At 40.3% G+C, this 12,220-nt stretch overlaps 1 protein-coding gene across 2 annotated transcripts in view; it reads left to right on the top strand.

The window, feature by feature from the left end:
* Positions 1 to 7,407, top strand: part of CMC1 (C-X9-C motif containing 1) — a 41,338-nt gene extending 33,931 nt beyond the window's left edge. The window contains exons 3-5 of one of the 2 annotated variants that reach the window (XM_056857774.1): positions 5,588 to 5,678; positions 7,134 to 7,246; positions 7,365 to 7,407. In XM_056857774.1, coding sequence (XP_056713752.1) covers positions 5,588 to 5,678; positions 7,134 to 7,246; positions 7,365 to 7,384 — 224 coding nt within the window. In that variant the 3' untranslated portion in view covers positions 7,385 to 7,407. Of the gene's footprint in view, positions 1 to 5,587; positions 5,679 to 7,133; positions 7,255 to 7,364 lie in introns of those variants that run through there. The other variant, XM_056857775.1, reaches the window with a different exon arrangement.
* Positions 7,408 to 12,220: the final 4,813 nt, after the last annotated feature.

The raw sequence follows: 12,220 nt of genomic DNA, 5'->3' as shown, positions 1-12,220 counted from the left end.
CCCACTCCCCAAAGAAAGGGTAGCAGATTCCTTTCCCAGAGCTCCTGCTACCATTCCTACAACTAAGAGGAGTGTGAGAAAGGCTCACTCTCTGCCCTTACAAATAACTCCGAAATGCCAAATCAAGAAACATTGGTAAGAGGGTATTTTTAAAATGTCATTGCAGAAAGTTAACCTTCAGTATATGAATACCATGTGTCGCTTTCACTGGACTCATAGCTGATGAGGATTCACCCTACAGAGACATCAAAAGTTGGGGAGGCTCATCTGTCCCCTACTGTTGCTGTCTTCTGCAAGTGGGTGAAGAGGAAGAGTTGGTTTTTATACCCTGTTTTCTCTACTGAAACGAGTCTCAAAGCAGCTTACAATCACCTCCCCATCTCACAACAGGTACCTTGTGAGGTAGGCGAGGCTGAGAGATTTCTGAGAGACCTGTTACTGGCCCAAGGTCACCCACCAGGCTGCATGTAGGGGAGTGGGGAAACAAACCCGGTCCGCCACTCTTAACCACACCACACTGGCTTTTTTGTTTCATTTGACATCCCCTCAGTTGATCCCTCCTTCCTGACCAATGCTTTAATTACTGTTTTTATATCTTTATATTTATTTTAGCTGTTTTTAATTGTTTTAATGATGTGTGTTTTTGTGAGGGGGGGTTGGTTTTAAATGATTTTAAAATTCAATTTTATGATGTACGTTTAATTTCTTAGCTGCCTTGGCAGCCCTTGCGAGGGCAGAAAGGCAGGATATAAGTTTTGTAAATAATAAATAAACAATGCAATGGCCAACTGAGGCTGTATTCTAACCAGTAAAGCTTTGGTTGGGGTGGGGCGACAACCTTTGGTTGGAGTGGGGCGACAACCATTCCCACCTGACATTTTCTTCCCTATCTATTATAACGTTCAGAAGATGAAATTGGTAGCCATTCTTTCAGCTGTGGGGAGCTTGGGCGGAGTTTGACGGTAGCAACAGAATTCGCTTTATTCTCGTATTACACTTGGCTGGAGACACATTCATGACAGAAGCAGAGGTGACCTAACCCTTAAGGTTACATAAAAACTTCTCTCAAGGCTTTCTCCTTTTTCGTATCTGTGTGCGACTCCACCCTCATACCCTCCCAGTTGCATTTCTGAATCTGCATTTCCAGACAACAAACCTGTGTGTGTTTTTTTAGAAATGGGAAAGTGTCATTCTCTGGCTTGTAAAGTGTAGCTGCAAGCCACACAAATGCAGCCACACAGAAGCAGCATGTATTTTCACATCTACAATATGTTAACTTCTTTAACCACGGGAAATTGCTTTCCTGATTATTATTTTTTACCTCATGCTTTGATTTTTTTTTTCTCTTTAAGGAGGCTCAAAAATCAAATAAGGGTTATGGATTTTTGGATGGATTTTTCTTGCCCCTCCTCTCCTTGCAGTGCTAGACTAGACTTGAAAGGCCAACTGTTCTTCACTCAGCATGCAATATATGTCAACTGCGGCCGGATTGTGAAAAGGGTAGTGCCCTGCAGTTACAATCTCCGTTGGGAGTGAGTTGAAAATACTGTGAAAACACTGAAAATATCATGAGCCTTTATTCTCTTCCTGAGTATTTATTCTCATGTTGTGCCATTTATTACCCGTCTTTAAGGTATCTTTCACATTATGGAACAGGAAACTAGATTGGGGGCTGATTTGCTGAAAGCTAATCTTTAATGTTTGTGAGTTCTTATGTCAGCTAGTATCCCACTTGATTGGTGAGGCTGTTTTTTCCAAAGTGAATTCTAATTAAATAGCTGAGGCTGTTTAATGTACTGCGTAAAAATCCAAAGAGACTTCCCGTATGCTCAAAATCGGAAAACAAAATGACAGGTGCGGGGTTTCCGTACTTGTTGAGACTCTTAAATGTTTCTGACCGAGTTATGTCTGGATTCGTTTAGGTTTTTCCCCCCTCCTAGCATCACAGGAATTTTAAAAGGCTAGGGATACGAGAAGCCAGTAGTAATTAAGTGGCGTCATATATTCATGTGGAGGGATCTAATATTCTCGGGTCTGTTCCTTCTTTTTTTTTTTCTTTTCCTTTTTTGTTAGCATTAACAACATTAAAGCTATATAGCTGGAAGCAGTTTTATCACATTGTAATGATGCTTCCCATGGCCGTATATAGCTTCGGCAGGGCCTGTCGGAAGCCGGGGTGCGCTCTCTGTAGCGGTTCGGTCTTCATTTGCTAGAACATCACACCTTTAACCAACTGAAGCTGGTGAGCTAACAAGTGAGAGGGACCTCCTGTTGTCCTCAGCTTTTATTTTATTTTGTATTGTGGCTGTTTTCCCCTTCTTTTCTTTTTTCTTTTCCTTTTTTCCCCACAAACTTTCACAGCTTTCAGGAGAAATGATTGCAAAGAGCACAAATAGCCGCTGCAGTACAGCGCTGCTGCACTCAGGGCCAGTGCCGGTGGGAAGGCAAAATCCAATTGCTCTCCAGACCAAAGGTTCAGCTTGAGAACCTATCAGCATTTGCCAACTAATTTATAGCCACCGTGCATTTTTTTTAGAGGGGGGAAATATGGTGTTGCTAGATGACATGCTACACAGACTGAATTTTACGTACTGTTTCTTGATGCTGGCATAATTTTTTTTGTACTGCTCCAAGTTCAGTAGTCACTGCCTACATTTATTGTGTGTGTTAAGTGCCGTCAAGTCGCTTCTGATTCATGGTGACCCTATGAATGAAAGTTCTCCAAAATGTCCTATCTTTGACAGCCTTGCTCAGGTCTTGCAAATTGAAGGCTGTGGCTTCCTTTATTTAGTCAATCCATCTCTTGTTAGGTCTTCCTCTTTTCCTGCTGCCCTCAACTTTTCCTAGCATGACTGTCTGACTGACATTTATTAGGAACATTTAGTAGAGATAGTATGTAAAGGTCCCCTGTGCAAGCACCAGGTCATTCCTGACCCATGGGGTGACGTCACAGCCCGACGTTTACTAGGCAGACTTTGTTTACTGGGTGGTTTGCCAGTGCCTTCCTCAGTCATCTTCCCATTACCCCCAGCAAGCTGGGTCCTCATTTTACTGACCTCGGAAGGATGGAAGGCTGAGTCAACCTCGAGCCGGCTACCTGAAACTGACTTCCGTCGGGATCGAACTCAGGTTGTGAGCAGAGCTTGGATTGCAGTATTACAGCTCACCGCTCTGCATCACGGGGCATTTGAAAAATCCTGTTTTCCTAGGTCTATCATTAATGTTTGGTTACAAGGTCAGAATTTTGACAGTTTCTTTAAAATGCGGAGTATGCTCAGTTCAGTGCTTTGTATTTCAAGGGGAGATGAATTTGATGCTTAACCCAATGTGGGAGCCAGCAGGGTGTGGTGATCCCCACCTTGGGACCCTGTTTGGGTAGAAAGGTGGCAGAAAACTGTTTTATATAAAATAAATTTAAATAGCATGTTGGACTAGGGGCCCAGGTTCGAATCCCCACTCTGCCATGGAAGCTTGCTAGACAGCCTTGAGCCAGTCACACATGCATAGTCTAACCTTGTTGTGAGGATAAAATGGGAGGAGAGAATGGTGTACACTGCCCTGAGCATTTTGGAGGAAGGGAAGGATAAAACATACTCAATAAATAAATTAACCCAGCTCAGGGCTGGGCATTGGCCATGCTCCATGTTCAGGAATGCTTTGTGGATAAGTCGCACTCTTGCCTCTTGAGGATTTGTGTTACAACTACTGTGTAGGATAACAGAGTTGCACTTACCTGTAACTGTTGTTCATCAAATGGTCTTCTGTGCAGGCAGGCATGGGAACTGCACTTGTGCAGGCTAGTTGGCCCATGCAAGCACAATTCCCATGCGGGATTGCACAGAATCCACAAAGATGAATTGGTTCTGTCTCTGCATTGTGGCAGCGGTAAAGAGATAGGCTCACTTTTTGAATTTCCAGTAGGCAGTTTTTTGCAGACATGGCAAAATATACGTATACATTAATCAAATGTACTGACGTACACTTGGTTTTCCTACATTTAGGCTGCATATGTAAGGGGAAATAGTTTTGTGTGCATAGTGTTCTTCAGGAGCTGGCAATACACAACGATGATTGAAGGCAAGCTGTGTTTATCACACTGGCTGTGACTTGTTGAAAGCCGTATGAAAAGGAGAAGGGTTTCACCTCTAAATTTGTTACAGAATAATACAGTTTCATAAATAGTTTAGTAGTATTGAAGATCACTCCAAATATGAGCAGTGTTAATTTGTTACACAGTGTGAAGGGGAAAATCCTAATTATAACCTTGTTGCTAAACAAGTGAGAAAGACCTTACAAACAGCTCGAGGCAGCAGGCCAAAAGTGGCTAAGCTCATAGATCGGACTGGGTCACGGATTGAGAAAATACTTCTCTGCGAAGATTCTTGACTAATACAACCGTGCGTGGTTGGTGACTTGGATGGCTTCCTAATACAGATGTTATAATTGCTGGAGTATTTTGCTCTCTTTGGCGTGTAATTTTTAAGAGACAGGTCATATCAGACCTATAAAATAATGCCTTTTGAGACCAATGTGTTGATGTCTGAATGCAATTCATGAAGTCCAGCCTTCAGCACTGGGCAGCTCCCACCCCAGGCAAGCAACCCAGAAAAATACCATGGTTGATGGTACCAACATCACTGAGAGGTCCTGGAGAATCCATACTGTCACCTTCCTCCTGTCTCTCTCTCTCTCTCTCCCATGAAGGCAATCAACCAGGGCCACCCAAGTAGCTTCAGTTTTTAAAACTGAGCTGCCTGCCTGAATGAACTGAGTCTGGATAATCTGTTATCCAGGAAAACGTGTAATTTGGTCACCCTCACCCACTTGAACCCTGCCCCCTTGAAGGGAAATTAGAAGGCAGTCCATAGGGTCTCTATGAGAACCACTGGCTCCTTCACAGAGGTCAGTGCGACTCCCTCTCATCGTGAGGCATTTGTCACTTCTGGGACACAGTTATTCCCTTTCAACTAAATGTTATCAGCCAAGATGGGCAGGAGTTGAGTATACAAGTTGTAGGCTCCAAGCTGCAATAGCTGATCTAAGTACTTAAAGTAAGATCATGGTAAGAGAGTGTCCTGCATTCAACACAGTATCCAAATTAGAGGGGATGTGAGGAACTTTGTACCCTACGTGTTTAGCAAATAAGTTGCGGTGGACCTCTGAGGGATCTAGTTGATGCTGGAGATCCATATAAAGAACTCTACTTGACTAAGAAAAGCTACATTGGATGGCAGTGTGTGGATGCAACTGTGAAGCAACTCTTTGCTATTACCTCCACAGAATAGTCCTTAGCGTGCACAGAAATTTCATTTGACCAGCATTCCAATATGCATTCTGAAATGTACAGTTCGGTGACTAGGCCTCTCATATAAATGCTAGCAGTCAGCCTGGGCCACTGTAAATATTTCTTCAGGCTTTGTTAATGTTTGTATGTGGACCAACTGTATATCTAAAAACAAAATTCATCCCTCATCTGAATGTATACTGTGTGGCAATGAAATGGCATTAGACTAGAGGGAAAATTGCATTCTGAATATGCATTCTCTGAACATTTTATTACAGTACAGTAATTTTTATCATGTTGCAGCTTTTTCCAAATGTTGTCAAGACTCAGGCTTTCTGATGGTGGTACAATGCAGAAAGGAAAACGCAGCCCTGAAAGAATGTCTCACTGCCCAGTAAGTACAATTTGGGCAGAAAAGTATGTGCCTAGCAATAAAAAAAGAACACTAATCTAATCCCATTGTTTAATAAGACCAAATGGATATTGGCAAGATGGCTTTGTGTGTGTCAGAATCTGTAAAATAGTGTATCTAAACAGAGGGATGCTTCTCTTCTAGTATAGCTAGTACTGGCTGGCTGATAGCCTTTTGCGTTCACATCTATTTATTTATGATATTTTAAAAAAGGAAGCTTGCTAAGCTGTCATCAAATGCAAGTTGTGTCTAGACTACAATATGACAACATGTGAGAAAATACAACTTCGTTGTTGCAATATATTTGGAAACTGTTGATAAGCTCAATTTGACACAATGGTAAAGAACTTGGCAGTGGTTGGATTCCCACCAGGTTTTCTGTTGGTATAAGAGGGAGGAGGGGCAATATCGCTCAACTCTTTGCTGTGAACTGGGGGGAGCAAAAGCACCCCCTCCTCCCTTTTGTACAATTGGAAAACATATGTAGGCAATATATTTGCCAAGAGAACCATCTTGTCTTCTCAGTTTGTTACAACTTAAATGGTCTTTATCACAGAAGACATTGAAAATGCTAAAAATGCAAGTATATATACTTAAATCTGGAAGGAAATACAAATAATTTAAATAATGCAAAAATGCAGATAATGTCACTTTTAGATTATATTAATACATCTTAAGAGAACAATTCAGTTTAGGGACATGGACCCAATTACTGTAGTAATAACAAAAACCTGAAATTGCCTTCTACAAGAAAATAAATGTCTCAGGTTCAAAAGTGGCAAATAAGCGTTGAACAACATTGATTTCACTTCTCTCTAATGCCATGTGTGTTGGTTCATTGTCAGAACCAATGGGTCAATTATTACAGAAGAGATAATAAAATAGGCAGCTTGTGGGGGACGGAATCTCATCCTCCCAGCCGATCCTCCCCCCAGGCTATCTCAGTATTCCCTCCTTTATTCCCTCTTTGCACCCCCTGTAGCCTTTCCCCTTTCCCTGCTGCCTGTCTTAACATGCCACAAGACCCTTATTTTGTTTTGACCCTCTGCAAGTATTGGATTTGTTCCGATTTCCTTTTGAAGCAATTTTTTAAAATTTAAAAGTTTTAAAATGTGGACACAAACACAGTCAATTTATGAAATGGCATTTAGGTTAGGTGAATGAAGAACCTGTTCAGCTATTGTGCTTTGCAACACTCAGAAATTAACCCAGTTCTGAACTTCTGTTTGGAAGAGAAGGCTCGGGAATCCAAAGATCATTAATAGGCCAAATTGGTTATCCAATGCGATGCTTACATGGAATATGCACAGGAAAACAAAGATGGCTATGTTCTTTTTTAATATATTATTTGCCATTACCTATATGTATTTTATACAGTAGAAAGTGCTATTATGTAGATAAATTAATTCCTATTTTCACGTTATGCCTTTCTTTCAGCTATACGAATCCAGCATTTTATGAAGAATGCAAGATTGAATATTTAAAGCAAAGGGAAGAGTTCAGAACAACAGGAATTCGTCCTGGTCAGAAGGAACAGAGAATTCCTACCAGTATGTAGCTTTGAAGTGTTTGGCAGATTTTTTTTTAAATTTGAACTATATATGCCTTTAAATGATGTAATAATTTAATAAAATTCTATTTTTTAAACCTGATCAACTTGAAATGAAGCATCAAAGTATGGAATATAACATGAATCCAGAAGTGCTGGCATTTAAAATATGCAGCATCCTGGAAATTACTATAAATTGAGCTTCAGCTGCTGATTATGACAATCTACTTCATGTTACACATGTGAATATTATACATTAATTGAAAAGCTGTTCCTTCTGCACAGTTTCCTGCCCGAATTAGACAAGCTTCTCACATGAAGCTACCTTATACTGAATCAGACCCTTGGTCCATCAAAGTCAGTACTGTCTACTCAGACCGGCAGCAGCTCTTCAAGGTCTCAGGCGGAGATCTTTCACATCACCTACCTGACTAGTCCCTTTAACTGGAGATGCTAGGGATTGAACCTGGGACCTTCTGCATGCCAAGCAGATACTCTACCACTGAGCCACAGCCCCTCCTTCCTTATAGGGATCCTGTTGCAGAACAGCACATTTCTCTAAGTAAACATGCTTTTCTGTATAACTTATTAACATGCTAACTATGGCAAGACTGATCCTCAGGCAAAAGCAGTAGAAATTTAGCTGTGTTGTGCATCTTTTGGGTAACTTTACCTTAGAAGAAAACCCATTTTAAGGGCAGCATAAGGGAGAAGTGACACTATTTTGGAATTTTCACCCTACAGGATGTTTTGTTCTGTTTCTTCCTCTACTTGATTGAAGAGGTGGAAGATGCTTTTCAGATTTTTGGCCTTAGTTCTATGTCCCTCGCCTGGGACACCTGTCAGTGAGGTGGTAAGACTTGAGTCTAAGTTATTCTGCCTTGAACTATATAGGCAAGAATTCTTTTGAACCCAGAAAGCTCCCTCTTATAGAAAACGGAACAGATAGAAGTGTTCTAACCTGGCCATCTCCCTGAAAAGTGCTTGGGGTTTATTTGTTCTGGAGGAGCATTCGGACAGCTGAGCCTCAGCTTGTGCTTTTAGCTAATACAGCTGTGTCTCAGGTTTAATAGCCTGTCAGGAAAATGTACTCTTACTGCACCTAGTCCACCTCATTGTTTCTGTCCCTGTTTTCATGAAGGGAATGTAATATATATATATACTGTTGTTACAATTGAGTAGGCTGTAGCTGCTTGGCCCTGCTTCAAATCGACCTTGCACCGTTCTGCAGAAGCCAAACTGCTGTAGCTCACCTCCTAATGGAGCATTTTTATCCTTAAAAAGAAGACATTAACCACCCTGTAGAAAAATGAGATACATGCAAATATACCACTTAAGACAATCCCACACCATATAAGGACTGCTGCAGCCCTTTTTGGTAGCTGCCTGAGGGAAGCTCAACACTATTTATTGTCCTTTCCTGCCTCCTTGTGGAAACATCCAAATCGTCGTCCAGAAGAATGGCAGGGCCACACACTGCCTTTTGTGTTCCTCACCTTAACATCAGAGGTAGCTGATGGATTCGGCCCTACTTTTGCCACTGCCAGCCAGCCACAGCATTATCAAGCGAAGTCTGAATGAGCAGGGAAGTAAACGCCTTGTGTGCTCGACTGGTGAGAATCACAGCTAATGCTTAAAGGCAGTGGAGGAGGAATACAGATAGAAAGAGCTATGATGGTTTGGAGAAAGATGATGGCATGCTTTTATTCCTTTTCTGCCCAGTGCCATGGGGTTATAATGGAAGCAAATATTGAATTAACCAAACGTTTAGCAGTTAAAAATATTGTCGAAGGCTTTCACGGTCAGAGTTCATTGGTTCTTGTAGGTTATCCGGGCTGTGTGACCGTGGTCTTGGTATTTTCTTTCCTGACATTTCGCCAGCAGCTGTGGCATCCATCTTCAGAGGAGTAACACTGAAGGAAGCAGTTAGTAAAGCAACATTTCATTCTTGAGCTAATAAAATTGGTTCTTGGGGATTTTGATTACGCTTGCTTCCTATAAGAGCTAATAGATACGAAATAAAAGAAATCCTTTATCTAATTAGTATTCATCTTTCACTAAAAAGCAGCACACCCTATTTTATGCCTAACTAAATGTATATGTTTCAGTTCAACTATTCTGTATTGTTGGCATTAAGTAGTACAATATCTAACAAGCCAGAGTGGCCAAGTAACATTTATCAGAAATTTTCAAAAGTCTGCTTTGCTTCTGTCAGTGTTGCAACTTACACATTTGCAGAGTACACACACTCTGAGCACTTCTGGGAATTGACAGCTTTCCAAGTTTTATATTGATTCCATTGGGTAAGTGTAGGTTTTATGAAAACGATACACCTCACTCTTTATTGTGTCACAAATTGAGACATCAGCAAAGATGCCTAAAGAGACAAATATTAAATGCTTCCCTTATTCACTCTAACTGTAGGCTATCAATTTCTCAGTGAACTCACTTCTACTTTTCTCTGCAAGAGCCTCCTGAAGACCTGAGGCAGAAGACAGCCACTGAGGATAAACTGGATTAGAAACCTAATCCAGATTTTATATTCCCTGATCAAAACCATAGCTCTTTCCCCATAAACTACCCCCAACACATCAGCTCCAGCTGTGTGGTTAGACCCAGGTTCGAATGCCCAATCTGCCGTGGAAGCTTGTGAGGGTAAATATGTAGGCCAAAGAACCACCTCAAAGAACAGTTTAAAATTTAGCCTTTTGTTTCAAGAGACAGGGTAAAATTTTTAAAAGTCAACTCAGTATGACAGATCAAAGCAAATACAGCTGCCCTCCTAATTAGGAATATAATTTACAGGTGAGTTTTTGAAGGAATAAAATGAAATAATTTTAATGTCAGACAAGCTGGGGTAACCTGCTCTTAAAAAAATCCAGATTCCATACCAAGAAAAAATCTAATTCTACCATAGACTGTTGTACAATCAGATAATTAGCATGCATCTTTTTTTCATGATTTATTCTGCTACACCAGAAGGGTGAAAGAGCAACAGTCCAAGCCTCTTATTTCTAAGGTTTTCAAGCAATAAGATCAGAATTTTTTCAAGTAATGATTTCCAGGATTTAAAATGATACAAACACATTTAGCTCAATCACAAAAACTCTAGTTTTTCAAACAAAAATAATTTATTTTAAAATATTACAATTTCTCCAGTACATTGTTCAAATGTTAAGTGGGTTGGTGTGTTGGAGAATGTCCTTTATCCATGTCTCTGCAACCAAAGAAGCAGCCTTGAGAAACACATCAGAGCTATGTAGCCACATGAGAAATGGCTTCGGCTGCTTTGTTATTACACAGGTAGTTGGTTCTATCAGCTAAAGTCTAGTGACTTGGATTTATTTTATGCATATTGGGTTTTGTTCTATTACTCTGCAGGAGATTGTACTCCCTCGAGTCTGCTATGTTCATTGGTCAGAATAAATTCCAGTATCCACAGTATTTCCATTAATCACAGACAAGCCAGGATACGTGAGCAAGATAAGAGATAAAAAAACAATATCTGGTGAATGGCATGTACGTTATTTATGTATGCCATTCACTAACAGTAGAAGGCATCCTTTCTTCCTCCTCTACAGTTAAAATTCTCTCCAGACTATATGAAAAAGAATAAAGCAGCTAGCACTGAAATCTTTAAACTACAGTGCAGGGAAAGGAAGATATCTTCTTCTGTCACAGAACACCATTGATACGGTTATACTGCCGAGGATTACATTTTCACATCTCCGCAGTGGGGAATTTCTTTTATTAAAGAACAAGCTATACTGGGTCTTATTCAAATGTCACTATTTGCTGTTAATGTCTCTCAAGTGCAAATGTGGAAACAAGGAGAAAATGGTAGGAAGTATGATTTTGTAATACTGGAATGATCCTGACACATACCTTCCTGGCCCAGCATTGCATTGCTAGGCCTTCATTCAACCTTTCCAGAATTTCAAAGTGATAATTTGCTATTTTCTCACTGTATCTTAAAGACAAACCGGGAAAAACTAATTCTAGAAATCTGTCAATTTACTTGCCCTGGTGACATCCACTCTTCTTTCTTTAATACAGATTAATGAATTTTACTATTAAATCTTAACTTCAAACTAACTAATCAGTAATATAGCATTTAATCCCAAATTACTTTGTATAAACTAGTTTGGTTAGAGTTTGATAAGAGCAGCAAGGGGCATAAAAATATCTGAATGGGAACAGACTACTTTTTTACTCAAGGACATATGTTTTGGACATTTGACACTAGTGAATAAGATGGTAGTTATGTGTTATCAAAAGTAAATGATTTCAGACGGTTCAAGTTCTACCTACTTATATTAAGGCGTCTGGAGGTTTCTATATCAAAGCAACAGTTAGTGGGTTTAGAAGTTATAAAGTGAAGGTTTGGTAACTGGCAGATTAGGCACCCAAATGGTCACTGCGTTTTGGATAGGCCACAAGAGGCAGCAGTGTATACAGAATGCCATTTGTGAAGAGATCACAGAATCTATCATGTTTTTAAGAGATTCTCATTTCCTCTCGGGGTGAAAGATTCCACTACTTCAAAATCTTCACAGTAAGGCTGATGAGAGGGCACACTCTCTCAATAACGACTCCTAATCATTTGGCTTATTATACATATCACAATCATTTTGTCTGTTCATGTTTTCTCCCCAGCAGATATCACGCAGCATGAAAAAACATAACAGTTTTTTACTGGAGGTAAAAACTAAATCACATTCCAACTGCATGCTTTACCTGAGAAGCCCAAGGAGAGACTGACAAAGAAGAGGGTATTCTCAGCTTGAAGGAGTATCTGAACATACTGTATTTCAAAGCAAAGTTATTCACACAGTTAGCTGTAGTGTACAGCTTTTGTTTTACTTAGAGGTTTAATACTCTAGCAGTTTGCAGGTGCGCAATCAGAAACATCAGGGCCAACTCACATACATCATGTACCATCCCTAGATTTCAACAGACCACTTTCTAAGTCACA

The sequence above is a fragment of the Euleptes europaea genome, chromosome 11 (genome assembly GCF_029931775.1).
Source record: "Euleptes europaea isolate rEulEur1 chromosome 11, rEulEur1.hap1, whole genome shotgun sequence".
Lineage (NCBI taxonomy): Eukaryota > Metazoa > Chordata > Lepidosauria > Squamata > Sphaerodactylidae > Euleptes > Euleptes europaea.
The sequence above is the reverse complement of the archived record's forward strand: the minus strand, read 5'-3'. Positions and strand labels throughout refer to the sequence as shown.